This window comes from Lichenostomus cassidix, chromosome 5, assembly GCF_008360975.1.
Source record: "Lichenostomus cassidix isolate B80296 chromosome 5, HeHo_3.0, whole genome shotgun sequence".
Lineage (NCBI taxonomy): Eukaryota > Metazoa > Chordata > Aves > Passeriformes > Meliphagidae > Lichenostomus > Lichenostomus cassidix.
In genome coordinates, this window is record NC_139486.1 from 15,518,451 (window position 1) to 15,540,690 (window position 22,240).

The 22,240-nt window shown below is 43.9% G+C and overlaps 1 protein-coding gene across 2 annotated transcripts in view; it reads right to left on the minus strand.

Moving 5' to 3' along the window:
• Window positions 1-2,590: 2,590 nt before the first annotated feature.
• RIN3 (Ras and Rab interactor 3) overlaps window positions 2,591-22,240 on the minus strand; it is a 65,167-nt gene continuing 45,517 nt past the window's right edge. For both annotated transcript variants that reach the window (XM_085061520.1, XM_085061521.1), the window contains exons 6-10: window positions 20,011-21,495; window positions 17,599-17,907; window positions 8,989-9,120; window positions 5,740-5,903; window positions 2,591-3,894 (exon numbers count right to left, since the gene is read on the minus strand). In XM_085061520.1, coding sequence (XP_084917646.1) covers window positions 3,586-3,894; window positions 5,740-5,903; window positions 8,989-9,120; window positions 17,599-17,907; window positions 20,011-21,495 — 2,399 coding nt within the window. In that variant the 3' untranslated portion in view covers window positions 2,591-3,585. The remainder of the gene's footprint in view (window positions 3,895-5,739; window positions 5,904-8,988; window positions 9,121-17,598; window positions 17,908-20,010; window positions 21,496-22,240) is intronic.

Consider the following 22,240-nt stretch of genomic DNA (forward strand, 5'->3'; position numbering starts at 1 on the left):
CTCAGAAATGTATGTTCAGTGAAGTGTTGCTGGTGGTTTATATGATGGGACCAAACAGGCCAGGTGCCCCACAACCTCTGAGCAAGCCCTGCTCTGCACTGAGCCCTAGCAGAGAGATTTCCTTACAGGCAGCTCGCAGACAGGCACAGTAATTCGCATTACTGTCAATAATCTCTGGGTTCAGGAGAGCCATGGCAACCTTTGCAAATCAAATCAGGGCTTTGCAGTTGTTATGCCACAGGAAAATGTTGCATGTGCAATTTGAGAGCCTTTGTAGAAGCCCATGTAAATTCAGCTGGCACATCTTGCATTTCAAGAACGGGAATCCAGAGGACTGATTTTGGTTCTAGACATTAGTAAATTTTGGTCTGAGCCCATTTGGATTGCAGTGATTTAGCACTGTTTCCACAGGCTCTGTTGACCAGCTCTATATCCCGTAAGTACCCCTAGCCCCAAGGTCCAGATGGTGACTAAGATGTCCCAGGATACTGTGAGGTGCTGGAGTGCTTCACTTCATCAGTCAGTTGCTTGGCCCTGGCTGGTGCAAAGTCCAGCTGCTCTGCAGAAATATCCTGCAGAAGATCAGTCTTAGTTTCTTTCTTTCCACGTCTCTGCTTCAACCTCTTACCCATCTGATTACTTTTAGGCTCACTGACTATGAATGTTACAATATAACGATAACCTGATCAGGCTGAGGACTTTGGAAAACATATACACCTTTGCTTAAAGTAATTTGGAGCAGCCGTGGCACACCTAAGCAGCTGGCCAGACCCCCACATCCCTCGTCAGGTGCTGGGACTCCCAGTCCCACCATATGTGGGACTCATGAAGTGTGATGACACCTGTGCACAGCTGGTGGGAAGCAAAGAGGGTACATGGCTTGGAGTCTTATCAAGAGGGGCGAGAAGGTTGGTGGAGGTGGGCCAGAGATCTCATCTGAGACCATGGTCTGAGTGAGGAAGGGAGGTGAGAGGTGGGAGGAGGTGTCTTCTTGTGAGAGTGCAAAATAGGTGCAAAACAGGATTTGAGAATGGGTGGGATGGTAGGTTTGAGGAAAAAGAAAGGTTTGTGAGTGATGTTGCTCAGAGGTTGGACCATCCTGCTTGCCACAGCCTTAGGGGTGACAGTCGAGATCATCCTCAGTGTGGCCAACACAGGTCAGCCCTGAGGTCATATGGACATCAGTGTTAATACCTATGGTGGAAACAGGACGAACAGCCTATCTGTGCTGTGTCAGAGACTTCTTGGCAGTGCTCCCACCAGAGAGGAAAACTGCCACAAGCCTGCCCTATACTCGGGGTTGGTGGCAGGCAGAGGAGCCAGGCAGGATGGACATGGTGCCCAGGGCAGGCCTTGCTGCAGGCTGCAGGATGAATGCAGGGAAGGTGCTCTCAGGATAGAGAGGATAGCTGCTCCCAGGGCCATGGATGCTCTCTGGGGGCCCAGCAGTGGGACGGCGGGGAGCAGCAGGGAAGCCTCAGTCCTGGACATCCAGCACCTCCCTGGGGATGGGGACAGGCTGGGCAGGAGAGCTGGAGACCAGCCCTGCTGCAGCCTTACTGGGGCAGGGGCTGACAGCCCTGGGAGGTTAAAGTGGGGTGCTGGGCTGTGGACAAAGTGGGGAGGCACTGGGGAGCCACACCTGTGAGTGCCCTCGGGGCCCTGAGAGCAGCGTCACCTCCCAGATCGATACAGAAACCTGTAACTCGGGTTTAGCATCACGAGTTCCACCCTGAGAGCAGCACAGGCTCCCAGCAGGAGCACACAGCCCCGCAGGAGGGTGATGGCAGCATGAGGGCGGGGTTCCACTCTGGCATCCTGCAGATGTGCTGCCCAGAGGCAAGGCAGAGGTGCCAACAGCTGCACGTAGCAGAAATAACCACGAATTTGGAGTCAGCAGAAATAACCATGAATTTCGAGTCAGCTGTTGTGTCATGGACTGCAAGCTCTGCACATGATATCCCCAAAACCATGATTGCTGTTATTCACTGTTCCTCCTTCTTGGTTGCTGTCCCTTCCCAACAAGATGTGCACACAGCCCACGCTGGCAGATGCACAGCACTGGTTTTCTATTTGTATGCAGATTTAGCTACAGCTGGGGCACACAGGCATGGACATTTATTTCAAGCCCTGGAGACTGAGAGAGTGACCAGCTGCATGTAATACTCTTTTATCTTTAGAGCCTCAGGAATAAGGCACAGACCTTGGGCAACTTGGTCTAAGGTGCCCTAAATTTCTCTTGAATGTTATTGGGAGGAAACTATAGTAAATTTGAGCAAAACCCAGAGTAAACACCTTTTCTTTGTAATCATTGCTTTGCTAGGCCTGATTCAAGTTGATGTAGCTGCAGTGGAGGTTACTGGCCTCCTGCAGGCAGACAGCCTGAATGAAGGCACCAAGAAGACATAGACCTGTCTTGCAATTAAGGCACCTGCTCCCATCATCCAATCCTGAAATATTGTTTTCAAGTTTAATGAAATGCATTTTTTAATTGATTCAGTACAGTCGGTGGGAATTTATTTGTTCAGGGAAATTTAAGTCTGCAATGACTGAATCACGAAAAGCATATGTAAAAAGGAGAATCTGAAAGTTCTGTCTGCAACAGCCTGGATTTATTAAAGTAATAACCTGGTGGGAATTATAGGTAGGATAACACTTGTGAAAATGACAGCCATGTAAAAAGGAATTGGTATTTAATTCTAACTCCTTTTGACTTTCAAATTTTAATCTGGTTTGATACACTGGGAAAATTATTAAGTTCTTTACAAAGGCTTATTTTAAAATAATTGCACCATATCACACATTGAAATAAATATACAATTAACCAGACACTATCAAACAACCAATGTTATTAAAATGGCTGTACATGTAAAACTGATGGTGAAGACTTTCAATCTTTAGGAAAAATACATTGATGAAAATGCCTATGCTACCTGATTCCAGTGACAAATAGATGTGTGGCAGAAAACATATTCTTAGTGAAAGTACAGGGTCATCTTGCATTGTTTGTAATTATGTGGATTTCAAAGGCAAAGACGTTGTTGACAGAAAGACAGAGATGGAGTTCTGCTACAGGTGGCACTCCTATGCCACTGAGTACATCAGACAAGACCCAGTTTATTCTAACTGGGCGAACAGATACTGTAAGGCACAAATACAGTCTTACCTCCAAACAGATTGTGGTGTGTGCAGACCTTTCAAAGGCCTTGTGCACAGAGGTGATTCACACCTGCCATCATTTCTTATAAGGTAAATGTCCACCTTTGTGCAAGATCTCTGGATTTTCTCTACTGTCCGTTTACATTCTGCAGTGTCGGCTGGTTGCCACTGAGAGGTTCTGAGGCTTGATACTTCAAGTTTTCCAGAGGATGAATGTTCTCCTGAATGCTCCTTTTGCTTCTGCAAATGACCTCTGCCGAGAAATGCCCTGTGTTTAGACACCACCTACAATTACCCCATCTGCCTTGTGTTGAAGGTCACACTCCAGAGAACTTCTGAGGTCTGCAGATACCAGAGGATCTCACAAGGTAAACTATCCAGCTCTTCCAGGATGATGGCAAAGACAGAAAAAAAGCAGCATGGCCCTTAGGAAAAGTCTGACTCTTTGACAATTGGAACTGGTGGGGTTTTATGTTCTATTGGTTTATAAATAAAATGGAAATCTTTCTTGGTTTCACTCTTCAGCAGGGAGGCTTTGATATGGTGAGGAAGGGCATCTTTGTCCAGCTGCAGGCACTGGTCATCAACATAAACAAAGAGTCCATAGTCCTTGGGATGGGACACTTCAAACTTCTCGGCACATTGCTGGCTCAGCTTTTCGGCTGTGGTGTCATGACGGGAAGCAAGTGTCCTTGACTGACCACCGATTTCCAGATAGGAGATATAGATGAAATCCTGAAGAGAAACATGAGAAGAGACCATTTAGCAATTAACACAGTAATCTAGGACTGAAGGAGGTAGAATTCAGACACAAAACTCTAGCTGCCCAGAGCTCCTAAATATCCTTTAGCAGTTCTCCAGTGCCCTAGTTACTCTCTCCTTTCTTCCTTCTGACAGGCTCTGAATCAGCAAATACTTAAACAAGCACTTAACTAAACAATTAGCATCATAACGACACAAGTTAAAGCACCTTTTTTTTTACTGATTTTAGTGACTATCCTTAGAGAACGGTCTGCAATGGCTCATTCTCCCACCTTTTTACAGCTCCCAAAGAAGGAGCAAAAAAAGAAAGCTATGAAGAAGCAACAGACAAGAATAACAGACCAAAAACGTCAGAGATCTGGCCTGAAAACCCAGTTTCCCAGAAACAGGATAGGGCTGGCAATGTGGTGACCTTGTCACTTCACAACCACTGAAACAACACCTTGAGAGTGTGTCCTCTGAACTTCCTTCCATCAGTAAGGAAGTAGCAGATGTTATGCTGAGAAGGCTGATTTACTTGTATCCTGTTTCAGGCAGTGACAACTGTTGGGACAACTTTCCAAGCACATAAAGAACAGAAACTAGAGAGCTTTTGGTCACGGTATAACCTGTGTGTTTAATTTGCATCTGTGAACTTCAAAACAAATCCCAACCATTTGTTCAGAAAATAGTGAGGTTCCCTGGCAGAGGTGAAATTTCCAAATGAGTGGACTATGGGCTTCCAAACTGCATATAGGGAGTATCACTGCATTTGATTAAGGCAGGCAGAACGATGGGCAGAGGCCTGTTGAACAGATCAGCAAGCTGTTTAGCTCTGCCAGAATGGGCTTGCATGTCTCTGATGTTACCCCTCATTCAAAGGGGTGGAAAATGGCTCTTCAGCTGCTGGAGGTGGTGGGAATCTTCTGTGGAAAGGTGTCATTTGCTTGTTCAGCTATTATGCTCCATGCTGAGTACTTCTGTGAGCTACTGGCAGAGCAGCACTCAAGGGTGGAGGGGTATTTGCTGTATCTCATCATATTCACAGTTTCTGAGATCATCAGGGACTGGTTTGGCTGCAATATGGGAAACTTGTTCAACTCCATGCTTTCGCACAGCTGCATGGATTACTCTCCCCCACAGGAGACTTTCCCCTGGCTTTCCCCTCAACATGCACAAATTTCAGTTCTGCACTGTGAAGGCGCTACAGAACCTGAGACGTGGCCTTTGCTGCCTCCCTGTGGGTGACAATTTGATCACAGCACATGCGGCTGGCAGGGCACCCACCCTCACCACGGCGGGAAGCCCAAAGCACCCATCCATATTGGGATCCTCTCTCCCACTGGTGCATGGGGAGGTCTTTGCCAGGCCATGCACAGCATGGGCTTCAAAACTAACCAGATCTTGATGGGTCTTTCCTGCTGCCAGTTAAGCCAGGCTCTGGAAGATGCTTGAGTTATTGGCTCTTGGGATGTCTCAAATCCTCCTACAGCTTCACACCATTTAGGAACAGCCCTGCATAGCCTGCTCACATCTCAGTTTAGCCCCTGATTTCCCCAAGCATTAAGAGCAGTGGCGAAGAGAGGCTCCCTACATCCCTGTTAAAACAGTTAAAACTACAACACTGTGAGGGTACTTCAAGATTTCAAAATGTGTTTCATGAGGAGTATGTATTTCAAATGCAGTGAGGCTTTCTAAGATCTGGAAATCTTGCCCCAGGTGTAGTCTTCTTTTTTAATAGTGATTTCAATTAATTTTATTTTAAAATAATTAATATTAAAAATTTCTAAGCATGGAGAAAGCATGCAGACTTTTTCCCTTCATTATAATGCCAGCTACCTGCACTGACGAGCGGGAAGCCCGGGCCTTGTTCAGTGTTCTCCGTCGCTCCCAGCGGTGGATGGAGTCCTGAACCTCCATGCTCAGCTGCCGTGTGACAGTGATTTTGTCATAGTTCTTGATATGCTCCAGGACCCCGTAGGTAGTGGTTAAATAATAAGAGCCTGCAAAAGGTGAAAGCCTTGCATGAACATCACACCTTCATGGGCCGTTCAGTCCCACTCCCACCCTGCCTGCTGGCACCCACACAGGGGCAGCTGTCTGACCCTCACACTGCCTGTGCCTCGCTGGAGGGAGTGCAGGGCTCCCTGCTGCTGACCAAATGAAGGACACTAGTGACCAGCGTCCTCCTGCCCCTCCTGCTCCACATCAGTGCTTCTGCCTGGACTGCTAAGACTGTAGATGTCCTGGAAAGGAACACAGGCTGAAAGAAAAGAGCTACAAAAGATGCTTTCACAAAGAAGCCCAAGTCACAACTGTTTCTTTGGGGCATGGCCATGTATTTGTTGTGTTTGACAGAGCCCATGTAACAGGCCTGTAACTTGGGTTCCTGAGCAGTCCCCACAATGCCAGGAAATAGAAACAATTGCAGAATACTGCAGGAGAAACACAAGGCCTGGATTCAGCCCCCCAGCTCCAGCTACACCACTGGAATGTTTGGACCCCAGGTCTGCCATGTGCTCAACACTGCTGAGGGACTTCTCAGACCTGCAGGAACAAGTCACCCTCTGTTCCCTCCATTCTCTATTGGCTACACAGGCAGCCCAGGTGTTCACCTGTAATTTCTGTACTGTTCAGAGCTGCGGGATAAATCTTGGGAACGCAGAGAAACAGGATGAAGTGGCAAGAGCCCTTTTTCCTCAGAACCCCCTGGCTGCTGTGGCGTTGCTTGCAGCAGGAAATAAATAACCAACTGCAGCCACAGGGTGGCAGCTGGGTCTCGATGAAAACCGGCTCGATAAAAACAGAGATGCTGATCAGCCCTGGCAAGGACGGAGCTGCTGCTCTGGCTGCAGGGCAGCCCCGAGTCAGGGCTGGTGGAAGTGCAGGTTTCCTGAGCCGAGAGAAGGGAAGCTCGGGCTCGGGCAGAGTCAGCCGTGTGCCGGGGCAGCCGGGCCATCCGCAGCATCCCGGTGCCTGGAGAACGGGGACAGCCACCAGCTGCCCAGGGATCCCGTTTTGGAGAAGTTTCACCCCAATTTCAGCTGTCTCTAGATGGCACTCGCACATCACCCAACCCGCGGGTCCCTGGTGAGCCCGCTGAGGCAAGGAGAACACTTGATTGAAGAGCTGTATTTTTAGAGCACCCTTAAAATTTCGTGTAGGAGAGGAGAGACCAAGACACTGCCATTTAACTTCCTGTACTCTGGTGGATCGATGAGAAGTGTCCTGCAGTTGTGAAGGTTTGTGCCCGAAACACTCATTTTTCTTTACTGTCTCCCACGAATAGGTGCTGAGAATAGACTTAGAAGCCTGAAAGTGCCACTTTTCTCCTCTTAAATATAGTTACTACCCTCCTTCTTTGTCTGTCATTCAATATTTCTCCTGCTCTGGCTGTGTCAGAGGTAGCTGTGATGGGATCTGGAACGGAGTGTATCCCTTCCATCAGAATCCAGGGAGGAAGATCTCTGAGCCCCCCACAACAGGAATTCCTTACAATTGATTTAAAAATTAGATTTCTGCCACTTCCAATTTCTTTATTTTCATCCAGTTGTTGCCTATAATCTGCCCTTGCCTTTGCCCCAGCAGTCAGCATCACCCTTGCTATTAAATGAATTCAAAGTATATTTTTCATTTGGAGGCAAAATTTTAATGATTTTGTATATTGACCTATGCAATTCCAATTTTCTCACTTCTGCTTTACTTTTCCTCCTCTAATTTCTGCACCTGAATCACCTTTTTCTATTCAACTTTGAAAGGCCTAACTTTGGCAGTTCTACACTTCATGATCTCAGAGCGGTCTTCACCGAGATGTTCTTTTTGTTTCCCATTCCTCATATCTGCAGCTACTCCCAGTGTCCTTTCTGATGTGATTATTCATCCAGTTTGATCTGGAACTCCCTCACAGAACTTTCCATTTTGACTGGAGCGCACATTTCACACAGTCTTTGTATCTTTGAGCTAAGAGAACTTCCAGCCAGCTTTGCTTTCGATACCCTGAGCTCTCCAACCCTGATGACTTCACTAACCAGCCTAGTGGTGTGCCCCTTTGAAATGAAGAACCTGTGTGCAGTGTAGTCACCAAAAGCAGCCTTGGTTATGTCCACAAAATGCTGTGCTCAGCTAACAACTTTTTCTGCTAAGAATTATTTTCAGTAGAAAAACTAGCCTTTGCAGAAACACCTTGTTTATATACTGTATTGCTACTAATCATTCTATTAGACTGTATTTTGGTACCACTCTGCCCTGTGCTGGGATGACATGCTTACTTTCAGACTTATATCCCCATTTAATATAAATAAAATTAGTCTGCTGTTGTTCATCCAGGACTCCTTTCTAGAACATCAGTACTTACCAAAGCAAAGTCTAAAATAGACACCATTTTATTGGTTTAGTGACTACTCAGTGATAAATGGTCTGTGTTCCTAATTCAGAGTGCGTAATTGTCACTTGGGAAGCATGTGCTTTCCAAGCTATATTTAAGAAACCAGAGGCCTACAGGTCCCTGGGGTATTTATCTCTCTAATAACAGAGGTCTTTAGTCGCTTCCAAACTCAATCTTGCTCTCTAACCTAACTTTATTTTCTCTGTCTCGCTATGATGCTCAGTCAGAGAACATTGTCAGAGGTTTCACTGTGATTTAAGAGTAGAGAGAGAGATGTATACATGCATTAGAATGATGTATGGCCTCAGGCATACAGTGCAGTTTAAGAAATGTGGTTTTTTCTCATTGGAATAAATAAAAGTATGTGCACAATTGTTTGCAGCAGCTGTTTAGTTTTAGCAAAAACCTTCCAGCTTTTCAGCCTTTGGGCCAAGAACACAAGATGTTTAGGTTGCTAATCCAGCACCTCAGTTCTCGTTTATGATGAGTCCCTGCTTTTCTAGCTTGTGTCCTAAGGCACTGCACTGCTAAAAGGAGTTAAAGTGTGTGGCAATAATTTTAGAGCTTTGGATTTGAAAACGATGGCCAAAGCATTATCCGCTAAGTCTAGCCAGAGCCCTGCTGCCCCACTTCCACAAGCACTGAAGTGAGATAAATAATGATTTCCAAAGTGAATATCCCCTGAGCAAACACTGTACTCTTACCTTCTCCTAGCTGCAGGGCAGGGTCCATGAGCTCCATCATATACTCCACATTCAGAAGGACTTCTGTCAAGTTGCAGCGGGCCAACACGTACATGAGCACAGGGAGGAAGTCATCTGCACCATAGGGCTTCCCTGAGCAAAGAGAAACACAGTGTGGTCCCAATAACACCACAAAGCCATGTTCCCACACAACAGTGTCAAATTCTCACACAGCATGTCCTTTGCAGAGTTTAGCTTACATTGTCTGAAAAGTTAAAGCTCAAAAGCACCAGCAAAGAGAAAAATGCTGAAAACAGAAAGTTAGATCACTTTAAAAGTACATAAACTTGCATCAAGCTTCAAAATATGATCTTGAAAATTAACTGAAGAAATATAAACTTAACTTCATTGTTCACAAAGTGGCAATTTTTGAAGAGTGCAAAGGCTTTGAGCTTGTCCCTCTGATTTGATAGTGACATCAAGATTGCAATTCAGGTTGGCAATATTCGTAGGGAAGTTGTCTACATGCATTACGGGTATTTATTCTCTTAGGCTTACTCTATGCATGGGACCAAAAGCCAGAAAATAGAATTTGCGACAGTGTGTTTTAGGACTGAGTACTTCTGTGTTTATGTCCCTTCAGAAGGCAAAACATTGCAGTAAATGTTCCTAATTAGAACAGTCTCCCAAGAACTAGGATCTAAGGGCAATTATCTTTCTAACAATAGTGTCTAGCTAAGAAAACAAAAAGATTTTCACACTGGGCTTAAAACTAATTTTTGAAATTGGTGTGCAGCAGATTCTCAATATTTCCTGTGCTTAAAACATTCATATCAACTAAGTTAACAAAGTGATTTAATATGCAATCTGTAAGAGCTCTTTGGGATCTCTGAGGGAAAAAAAAACTTGCTAACAGTCATCATTATAAATAATTACTACTTAAAATAGAATCCAAACTGAAGCTTTGTTGCATAAACCACAAAGAACACAAGGATAACGTTTTGCATTTGAAAGATGCTTTCACTTTCAACCAACATGTCATAAATTCACCATGGAAAACCCACAACAGCAACTTTCTTACCAGACCTATCTTCCCAACTTTCAGTATTGACCATTCCTCTTAACCTAATCTGCTTTCATTCTGAATGTCTTTCCTCAGACTATGGGGAGTTTTTCCTCCCCTGTGCACTTGGACATGTTGGTTTCATGGGCTATGTGTGTCTCACTTGAGAACTGCTTTTCTCACCTCCAGGAGTCAAAGCTACCCTTGGTGTAGTTTTGGTGAAATTATGCTCTAGCCATTTTTGGCCCATAGCACACATGCTCTTCCATGGTAGGGCATACATTCCTATTTCTCAAATGTTCCCACTGACTTATTTCAAATATTTGCCATGAGTCAGATTTCTTTTTTTGTCATTCATAGCTGACGCAGATTCTCCACTGGCAAAGAAAGATATTCTTCTGAAGCCTCAAATAAACATGAGCTTAGCCCCTGATTAAGAAAAAAAAAAAGTATGGCTTTGAAATAAACCCAGTAATACATCTAGTGAACAGAGAGTTGATCCAGTTAAAACAAAGTGTTAGAGAATGAGAGATTGTCAGGGCTGTAATTCAGTCTGTTTCTAACAGATCCCACACATGCCCCAACACAGACAATTTATTTGATGAAAGCTGGATTAACGCTTTCAATTCTGATTGCTTTATTATGGCTGCCTTTAGTTAAAAGACACAGCCTTAGGTCTCCAACAAAACTATAAATGGACTTCATTGTTCCATTAACATCTGGATGGACATTTTTTTTGTCTATTGTTCCCTTGGCTCATGTCTCTGTGAAAGCTTTAGCTCTGTGAAATGTCCAGTTCATTACTGTTATATACATTACCTTAATACAAGCAGCTTAGTAGTACAGCTATTTAATATTTTCCAGGGAAAAAAATGATGACAAAACTGAGATATGAAAATGTAACAGAAAAACTGCACAGCAAAAAGCCCTATTTGCCTTTTGTTCCAAGTACACCAGAGACCAACTAAGTTAGTTCTGTATAGAGCTAGTATAAAGGAATACAAAATCCCAAAGATTTATTAGGCTCAATTTTCCATTTAAAAACTTATTCTTTATGATCCAGTAGTTACTGACCAGTGGCATGGACAGAATGATTCCAGTTTCCTGAAGACCAAGGGGTATCCAGTGCAACACTAAAGCAGAATTTCCCCTACTACTTCTCTTTCATGACTAATTCATGTTGTGTCTGATAGGGCATCCAGGAAAGTTGCTGCTTCACAATATAAATTCCTCTCTGCTGGGAAAGAAACAACCCTGGGGTGCTTGTTGGTTGATTGGTCGGTGGTTTTTTACATGTCACCAAAATAGATCATGAAGATAAAACAGACTGATCAACTAACGCAGAGGGGAAACAGCAGGAACTAAACAGGAACTAAACAATTCCATATCCCCATTCATTAACCTCTGGTGTAAACAGAAGTGAAAGTTAGAGGGCAATTCTCAAGAACTCCTACAGAATTTCTCTATTTCTTTTTTGTCGTCTGAGAAGTGGTTATATGTACAATCACGCAAATCAATTTTTTTTCATGATGTCTATCTCATTTCTATAAGCTGATTTAGCTGCTCTGCCCACCAGTCCTTGGTATAAACTTTTCTCACCATTAAGACCTCATAGAAGTATTATTGGACTCCCAGCTGTTTATATGCCTTAAAATACGAAAATCTGCTATACAGTTTCTTTTTGAGTAATAAACGCTGAGCAGGGATGTCTGACTGCAATAATGGAAAGAACACATGCTCCATATGCTGTATGCTCACAAACTGCATAAATTACTAGACACCACCTTAATCCACTTGTGGTTATACGATGCCTAGTTTTAAACACTGACATCTATATCTAAAGCTGAAGTCAGCGGGGGCAGAATGTGTCAACAAGAGAAAAGCAAAACTAATCACCAGTGGCCTAGCTCTGACTCCATGTGTTGCCAAGGGTAGGTTAGGCATGGTATATTGCACCTTGTAGGCATTGCAAAAGCTTCTCTGCTCTGACTGCACAAGGAGCCAAGGAAAAGTGCCTGAGAGAGCAGGGCTCTGAATGTCCCCTGTTCTCCTGGCTCCTGCAGGTACAGGGACTAGCTTTGACATGTACAGCCATCAGACCAAGCAGGCCCTGAGATGCTCTGTACCTCAGTCCATCCATGAGGATAATAGGTGCTGTCAGCAATGCAAATATGACCAGAAGCAGGAGGCCACAAAGACAGATGAAATAATGCCTATGAACCAAGATACCAATAATGCCTATACAACCAAGCATTGTATAACCCCCATGCGTCCTGTGCCAGCAAAGGTACCAGGGCACTAACCAGTGTCCATCTGGGAGCTGCAGCAGGGGTGCTCTCTGCAGGCTGCTGCCTCCTCAGCTCTACTTTCAAGCTGGGCCAGAGCCAAATTCCTAGACCTGTGTGGCTTGCTCCATCTGTGGTCTCTCACAGAGGGGTATTTTTGCAGCTGACAGAGTTAAATATAGCTCTGACCCTACCACTGGTCTCAGTGACAGTGAGACTGAGTTTGCCTATTCAAGGTGGTGGTGTCCTACTCCAAATATTACTTGCTTGCTTTATTTCCCCTTCTTCCCTGCAGGGTCAGGAAACATTTATTTCATAAATATCTCTAAGAAGCTTAAAATAAGCCTTCTCTTCTGCCACAAACGCATCCTATTATGTTTATAGCAAAGCAACTACAACGTCAGCTCCTGGCTGGGATGCAGCACTTGAATAGATGGGTATTAATTAAATACATGATTTAAAGCAACTGGAATTCTGCCCAAGCCTCCATAAAGAAATTACAGCCTATTTTAACACATTCATGCATTTTTTTCTCTTTGTGTATATTCTGAAAACCAGCAGACAGGGATGGTGGCCTGCACCTTGCTCTAATATTTTACAAACACTAGTTAGATGTCTAGAAGCAGATCTCCACAAAATACGAATTTTAGCCTCAGTCTGTACCTAGGAAACCTTAGGTATAGAAAGGTTAACTGGGATTTGTTCAAGATCATAAGAAAAGATTGTGACTTTCCTTCCATGCACTAGCATTTTGCTATCCCATAGTACTTTCAGCAAGGTTTGATTTGTGATATAGTGAATTAAGCAAGTTAATAGATGCAGACAGCATGAATCCACTTCAAAAATGTATGGTTTAGAGATCAGAGGAATTCGTTCCCCATGAAAAATTTGAACTGGCTCTTTGATTTAAATGTAGAAATTGTGCTAGATGGCAGAAAACCCAAAATCTCTAGTCCATCATTCTTCATTAAAAGTAACTTAAATACAAATATCCTCTTCCAAAAGATATCAAAGTAAACCTTTTATGTATAGCTTTATTTTCCTTCTCAGAAGTGAGATATGATAATAAGCAGTGTAATGGGATTGCTCTGACAGATTTAGGAGCTTCTAGCAGGGGTTCTACAGTGGCTGCTGAAGTGTATGAGTCCAGTTTCCTTTCCACAAATTCAGCTATCCCACTGAAGACACACTGCTTTGCTTTCATCAATTCCAGAGCCTTATAGGAGTGCACCAGGGCAACTAATATTCTGTAGGGTGTGACAAACGTCATTCTAAAAGCTAAGGAAAAAAAATATTCCAATGGAATATTATGGAATATTTTGGAATATTTTGTGTTTTGGTGTATTCCAATATGTCCTATCCTCTTTTTCCAAAAGCAGACTATCCATTAGCCATATAAAACTATGAAATAGAAATTATTAAATCAGATGTTTTGGTCACCTAGCCAATTTCATCACTATAGTTTTGAACCATATACTCCAGCTGCCTGTGCAGTTCAAAGACAAAGCTTCATAATCTTAGGTAGTTCACAATGTCAAAATGTTGCAGTGAGAAAATTGTACCTCCATTCTTTTTGAATCTCATTAGAAAGCAGTCTGCCCACCTTTCAAACTTCCAACCTAAACTTGGAGCTTTACCATGCCTGATCTTCCTCACTTGTGGACTGACTAGATTTCGCCTGTTTGTCTCACAGTTTTTCTTCATAAACCAATGCCTATTGCTGCTTTGTTTTTCCATCAGTTCTCTTCCATGGTGGCATCTCCCAGGCAGCACAAGGTGTGCTGGGTGCTCCAGGCACACCATTGCCATATTGCAGATTTGCATCTTGCTTCTCTACAGGTGTCGCTTGTGGTTTTGACAAAAAGCAGAGATTATCATTCGACTCATATCGCTCAATATACTTGTCATATTTTGTCTGAGTAAAGGTATTTCTGAAAGATACATAATAAGCGGATTTTTTCTACATAAGATTACAGTGTTTCTACATAAATCAGCCATGTGCCCAGTGTCCCTGTGAGTATTGCAGCACGCCTTCCAAATCTAAGAGCTGCCTCTTACTTTTTCTAATGCACAGGCAAAATAATGCCCAAAAAATTCCAGCCATTTTGTGGAAGGTTGGGATTCCAAACTCTTTTTCTCCCTTATTTTTTAAAATGCATTTTATTCTTACTAACCACTTCTAGTATTTTTAGAAGGCAAGTTACATATTTTTAGATTGTAGGTTCTATTCTTGGAGGCATATGTTGCAGTTATTTAAGTTTGCATAGAAGTTGGAAAAGCTCAGTGAGACACCTCAATACTATCATAATTGTGCCTTTGGTGAGGATTCACTTACTAATATCACTGCCTACACAGTGCATATGAGCATTTGAACCAGTGCCCCTAAATTTCTTTTATAGCCAGTAATGAGTATTGTCATTGGAGTTTGCCTTGAGTCATCTCATCCTAAAGCAGAAACCTCCATGTAGGCAGATGGATCATCTGAACTCCATGGACTGACTCCACAACGAATGTGACGAGAAGCTGGGCACGATACCCATCTGTGGCCACCTACAGTGAGACGCAGCCAGAGATTAATCCTATTTCAACTCTATCATGGAGCTGTACTCAGCAGTCTCTTGAGAGAAAGGTGCATGACAAAGACTGTGAACTTGCCTTCCTAACTCCTTGTGATGAATCAGATCCACGAGCTGATTGCCTTCAGCTTGAGGAAGAAATGTTAGTTTGAACCAGTTGAGAATCTGACCCATTCAGTTCTTAGTCTTGAGTATCAGGAAGTTCAACCATAGCCAATTTATCAGGCAGATTTTGTCACATAGTATGAATTGTAATCAAACTAAAGATTTCCTTCTTTCTTAAAATGTCTTGACATACATGGAGTCAGCCAAGGTGGACTTCAAAGTTTCATGACTCTTTCAGCAGTGCAAAGATGGGTGCTACCACAGGCACAGATGTTCCTGAGTAATCCAATTCTTAGTTTTAAAGAAAATTTGTTACTTCTTGGGACATCCAGGCCAAACCTGGACTGCTGTACATGGGGTTCAAAATGTTAAAAAAGTAATATTTTCATATGGGTTTAAAAAAAAAAAAGTGCTTGATTAGATAGTTTTTGCACTTTGGTTTGAGATATGAAACCATATTCTTGGGTCAGCTCATCCTATGGTCAGCCTTAAGTGAATTAAGACCTGGCCTGAGCTGACAAATTGCAAATTAAGCCAGACAACATAAGGAGTTTCCATGCTATTGAACAGATAATTTTTCTGACAGGGGTAGACTGATTTTGGTCCTGCAGCAGAGATAATGATTAGTTTTGTGTGCCACCTGCTCTGACCTTGGAAGGGGAGGGAACTTTCTAATTCAGCAGTGAGGAAAAGGAGCTAAAAGAAAAAGAGGCTATTGCTCAGGAAGCTGAGCATGGCCTCTGCTCTTCCTGTGTGAAGAACACTGTGTTGCCTCATGGCTGGCTGAAAGCAAAAGGGGTCCTGTGCTGTTGCTCTTGAGATGGGTAAAGAGCAGGAGGAGGATTCCTACCTGCTGAAATCTGCTCTGAGTAGTCCACAGCATGCCCTTCTGCATGCCACCAGCTGGAATTCCCTGTCAGAGAAATAGTTCAGGTTGCTAAATTCTTGTTTTTGCCAGTGGAAAATGAAAGTGATCTGGGTTCAGTTCATTCTGTGGAAGAGGTTTCACACATTTTACATCTAAGTGGGTCTGCAGGGCGTTTCACTCAATTTCTCTCCGAGTCTGCAGTTTTCCAGGAGACAGATATAACACTCTTCTCCCCTTAGCCTTTTTTTCTGGCTTGAATTCACTGGGGTACATTTCCACAATTCCAGGCCAGTTTTCTTCTGACCAAGCCCTGATATGCATCACTGATCATATAAAAGGGAGAGGGAGCTGGATGCTCAGTGGTGATATCAGCTTCCAACCTACACTGTGCTGGCAGTAGTACTTAGAATGAGAAAATAGCTGAGCTGGGTGAAATGCAGTGCTTTGGTTAGCGTAGCAAACCACAGTGAAACCATCTGATTTCATGAATGTCAACTTAAAACATGTAGGGGTTTTTGAATTATTTCCCTGACCCCTCATTCTGTTACATAAAATGGCACAACAGTATTTCCTTCAACACAGAAATTCCAGCCCTGAGCTAGCTGAGGTGTGATGTATATGTAACACCACCAGCATCAGGAGACTGAGTGGGTTTTACTGAGGCTTGCAAGTCCTTGATCTAAAGCAAATTTATTCTCAAACTTCACGCAACTGTTTTAATAAAGTTACAGCAAATTCCCCTATATATGTCCAAATCTTCTCATAATACTTGAAGACAGTGAGAGGTCCTTTCCACCCTGCAGCTAAGGCTCAGCCCTGGGGTGGTTTTTTGCTTGGCTGTTGATGTGTCTAGACTGGTCACTGAACCTTGCTCCTTAGTATCCAAGAGATCACCTGGAGGTGAGGCTCAGCAGGGACATAACAATCCCTGTATGAGTGTTCCAAGGCTGTTGTGAGTACAGAATAGAGCAGAACAGCTAAAAGCACCTTTGGCAACTATGAGTTCTTGAAAAACTGCAGGTTATTGCAAATTAATATCTGGCTTCTCTTCAAATTCAGGCATGACTGGTTATCAGCTCACAGTGTTCAAAAAAAGCTCTTTAACTGGGAAGGCAGACTGCTGGAGGAAGGGACTTCCTGGTCTATCTGCAAAGATGCATCCTGTCTGCAGGCCAAGGGTTTAATTTCTGCATTAGTGGTTGGCCTGTGGCCCATGTTGTGTTTATACTCAGAGCATGTACTGCCTCACGCTGAAGAAGTGGCTTTTGGAATTTACTGGAGTATCAGGAATTAGTAACAAACTACTAGTATTCTGCATCTCCTCCTCAATTTAGGCAAAACTTTGTCAAATCAAGAGACTTTTCCAAAGACCCATTCCAAGAATTTACCATTACTCTGCTACAAGCTGGGACCCTGAGGATGTTTGGAGAGCTGTGTGAAGATCTGTGCAAAAACGACATTACCCATAAAACACACACTTACAGGTTACTAGCTTTTGGAATTATGGAGCTTAAAGTGAACCAGGTAATATCTTAAACCTGTTATTAGTGCAGAGAACTTCACAGTCACCAACCATTCCATTCTGAACACATGTTGACAGCTGATACCAAACACATCAACCATCACCGCCACCTCCAATGTAAATATTGCCACGCCAGCTGTATCATAAACCCTGTTCCTCTGACACATGGAGAAAGACCCATGGTGGATGCCATTTCAGTAGGAACACTGTACCTGGGTTTCCCTGAGCCATGGAGTCATAGATGAGTTTGCAGGTCTTCAGCAAGATGGCAATTTTCTTTTCTGGAGAGTAGGTCTTGTGCATGGCTGTGAACTTGTGAAGGATTTTTTCCAGCACAACCGTTTCAGGCACACTGGTTGTGATGCCCAGGTCAGTGGTAGTTGTGTTTTGTATCACAAGTTGGTTCTCTTTCAGCTGCTGTAAAGATCCATCTTTGGTGTGTATTTCTTTTAAGGAAGAATTAATGGCTTCCTTTAGAGGTTTCAGGACACATTTGTACAAAGCCGTCTCAGCAATCACTTCTGCATAGAGAAGGGAGAACACAAAAGCCCATAATAAACAAGCAATACAGTAGTACCAGTGCAAATAAAAGTCCTAAGGAAGCATATGGTTGTTTATTTAAGCACTGCTACATAGCTGTGAGAACAGAAATTACATCCCATAAAGTAAACTTTTCATTTCCAACACTATTCAGAAGTCCTAGATGGGCTTGAGATGAACATCAGTGTGTGGTCTGTGTCACTGGAGCTGTAGGAGACCTCCTGCTACCAGCACTCCCTGCTCTCTCTGCCTGACTCCTGGCTGACCAGCATGGCCCTGCCAGGCAGCAGGAAAGTCAACTCTGGGTAGAGAAGAGGAACCTCACCTAACTGTGTTTTTTTCACAGCCCTGCCCTTACAGATGCCCAGATGTGATTAATCTCATGTCCCTTCTGACCTCTCCTTGTGACTTGTTTGAGGTATTCACTTTGGGATGAAATTAATTGCATCCTCAAAGCATCCCCTTCTCTTCAGTGACTGGAAAGCAGTTGCAGCTCAGAGAAAGACACCAACATCTGGTCAGAAGTTTCTCACCCTTACTGCTCAAGGGAATCTAGATTACCAATCCTTTAAGACACCTCTTGCACCACCTGTGGAGGAGGAAATAGTATGTGTGGGTTGAGCATTTGCTTAATATTTGGTGGGAGACAAAAGGAAGCACAAGAGACTGTGAGAAAGTCTGTTGTCTGACTCCTAGAAACCAGAGGCAGAACTAGAGAAACTGCAAGAGATCCTCTTGTTGCACTGAGGCAAAAAGGTCACTGGCAAAAGAGTTAATCTACTCAGGCAGTGAGGAATAAACCAGAGAACAGTAATATTTATGTCTACAAAATGCAACTATTTTAAAGAATATAGAGAACCAATCTGCCTGAAGCAGGACAAATTCAAGTGGTAAATGTTCCACAGGGGGAATTCCTGTCCTCCACAGAAGAAGACAGTCCTGTCAAGGTTGACTGGGCCACATCATCCTGTTAAGGAACTGTCAGTGCCCTGGGTTAGATACAACCAAGCATGTCTGTGGTCACTTTCATACATGCAGCTCTACCAAGCATGCATAATAAGGACACTTCTTTCTTCTTTCTTCTTTCTCTCCACTTTCACTAATCAAGATCCAAGACAGATATCTCTGGATCACCCCACACTCCCTACTTTGAAGAAAGAGGTTATTGGGACAAAGATTGCAGGTATTACACAAAGCACATGAGAAGTGAAACTGCAGGTTCCCTCTCCTAGCTATGGCAAGGGGCTGGCAGCAGGTCTGTTCTGCTGAGGAGTCTGCAGGATCATGTGAAGCCTTTGTTGAGGGAGAAGGAAGGAATCAGCAGAGCCTACTAAGACTGACAGCAGACAGCCTCTTAGTCCTGGCTCACCCCTTAGCTGGCTCCCACCTAATACTGGAGCTGTGGGATCTCCTGGAATCCCTGGTCACTCCTGTGTTTCACTCCATATTCTAGGTCTTCCAGCTCCCAGCTTGTTTTAAGCCAGCTTAGGGATCCATAAATAGCTCTGCTTTGGTTCTCAGGTCCTCAAGAAACAGTGTTAAGCTTTCAAAGGAGCATGCGTGCACTCTTTCCCTAGCTATACAGCTTTGCCTGGGACAAAAAGTCCTACAGCTCTTTTTATATTCCCTCACGGATGTACATTAAACAAACCAGTCCAGTCCTTAGCAAGGAGAGAAGTAACACATTATTCCCTCACAGAATATGAATGAGAAGCAATGAAACACCTGTAAAGAGTTTTTTTAATATATGTATATATATAGATGTAGATGTAGATATATATATACATGTAGTTATATATATGTAGGTATGCATGTCTCTCACACACACAAACACACATCTCTTCTGCTTATACTCTTCACTTTAAAACATCCATAAAGGGATTTTTCCCCTCACTGATCTCCAGGTTTTAGAGCTGTTCCTCTAAGTGCTGGCAAACACAGAGCAGACTTCATGCCGCTCAAGTTTTAGTAGATGGTTTATAATTCTGTAAAACTGAGCCTGTGTCTGCATAATTCTGTCTTCCTCCTCACCTTCGCAAACCATGTGAATAAACCACAGGGACGAATAAATCACAGTTACCTACCTAACTGTTCCTCAGTGTAGGAGGGGGGGTCTATCAGAGATTTCAGCTCGGTGCTCTGCACTAGGTAACTCTTCAGCTGAGTCATCATCAGCCGGATTTCTTGTAGCATCTCTGTGCTGGAGCTCTGCTTTGCCATCATCTCTAAACTGTACACTCTGTAGTCCCGCACCAGGTTGCCAAAGTATGAATCCTTGTCCTGTGCCAGCTCCACTATCTTCTTCTGCAGCTTCCTGTCACTGGACAAAAAGACTGTGAAGACGTTGGAAAGGGTCACCAAGGACAGCCTGTTTTTTGCCTTGGCCAAGATCATGGAGCGTGTCTTTTTACCAGACGAACTACTCAGAATCTCCAGGTCATCCTCTGTGCTGCTGGTGGAGTAGGAGTCTGGCTCAGATGTTGATGCCTGAGTTGTGGCGCTTCCTCCGAGGTCCTCTAGTGAACAGTGTGAACCTTTCAGTTCAGCTGAGCTGACAGATTTGTGGTCGTGTCCCGGATCAGTCTTGGGGTGTGTGCAAGTGGTGCCACTTGTCACTGTAGTTGGGCTGCCCTTGCACACAGCCTGTGCTGTGGCCTCAGTCATCTCTCCCACTGTTCTTTGCTCTGGCTGGTAGGAGCTGGGGATCCTTGGTACCTGGGAAACCCTCTTCCTCCTGGGTGGTGGGATAGGATGTGACTTTCCTTTCTCAATGGCATTGCTTCGTATCTTAGGCATGTCCTCCTTCTTCTCTGCAGGCTCAGGCTTTGTCTCCTGAAACTGTGATACAGCCCTTTTGGGAACCTCCCCAGGCATTTCTGCAGCCTTTTTGCACAGCAACGTTTTAACTCTGCTCTCTGTACTTGCGTCTTGTTTTTCTTCTGTCCCTTCCCCTTTCAGTGTTTCACAACTCTCAGGGTTACCCACACAGCTCTCCTCTGAGGTCCTCTCACTAAGCCGCCTCCGCGGAGGGACAGAGGGCTGGGAGCCTTTCTTGGAGCTCACTGCCAGGGGTTCACTGACGGAGCAGCTCCACTTCCTTTCTTCTTCTTTATCTTCACCACCCTCAATTTTCGTTTCCTCCATGCTCTTTACCAGTGGCTTCATAAGTAACTTGTTTTCTTCACAGGCAGTCATGGGGTCCTGCAGGAGCTTCAGGAAAGATTTCTGAACAAGAGCATGAGGAGGTGGAGGTGGAGGGGGCCGTCGAGGAGACCTCCTTTCAGTAAGCATGATGGCAGGGGGGAGATCAACGCTCCCAGCGTGGTCTTTAGGAGAAGGTACATCTGGAGGAAAAGGATTACTGCACTCTTCTATAAAAATAGGATTCACGAACCACAGCCTGTCATTTCCTATTGACAGCTCAATTTCACATGAGCAGTGGTTTGTGCTACTTGCAAAACACTGGGTAGATCTTAAACTGTCTGCCTGGGCAGTGCTGAAAGCAGAGTCTTTTGCAGGGTGGGATAAGTCCTGTCTTCTTCTGTGGTTTAAGCAGGAATCCCAGAAATCTGTCAAAAGAAAAAAAAAAAGACAAAAGAAAAATGAAAAAAAATTATCAGAGATAATTTTAGCTGCTAATGATATGTAGAAAGTCTACTTTTTGTTAAAAGAAATGGTACACAACTTTCAGTATAGAAGACCTACTTTTTGTTAAAAGAAATGGTAAACAAGCTTTCAAACCTTTGCACAAGACAGTGTGAAGAAAGAGTTGCCTCTTTTATGTGTGTGAAATGTTTCAAGCCAGGGGATAAGCTCAGAAACTTCCCCAGAATTCTCTCCCCTGTAAATTTTTTTTCACCCACCTAGCAAAAATCGTTACTGCTGTTCAGCATTTTCAGTACAAGCAGGAAGGCACAAGTAGCAAATATAAATGGTTGTGAAAAGGGGTCTACACTTACTCAATGATCATTGCCCTCCAAAAGCAAACAGCTGTGGATACCTGAGGTGAGGGTGTGAAGAGCCCAGGCAAGTTGTGTCTCCCTCCTGCTCACAACAGTGCAGGTCCGAGATAGACAGCCTGGATCAAACATGCACCAGGAGACAACCAATGAAGATGACTCTACCATGCAGCCAGCTCATGTGGCAGTCTGTTCTACACACAGATCTGATCCTGCCTTGCAGTACAATCAGACCAGGAACACATGATTTTAAACACTTTCCACAGATAAATATTAAAATTAAAGTCTATAGCTCTGGATGATTGTTATCTACAGCCATGGCCAACCTGCCTTGCACCTTGCCTTGATACTCTCT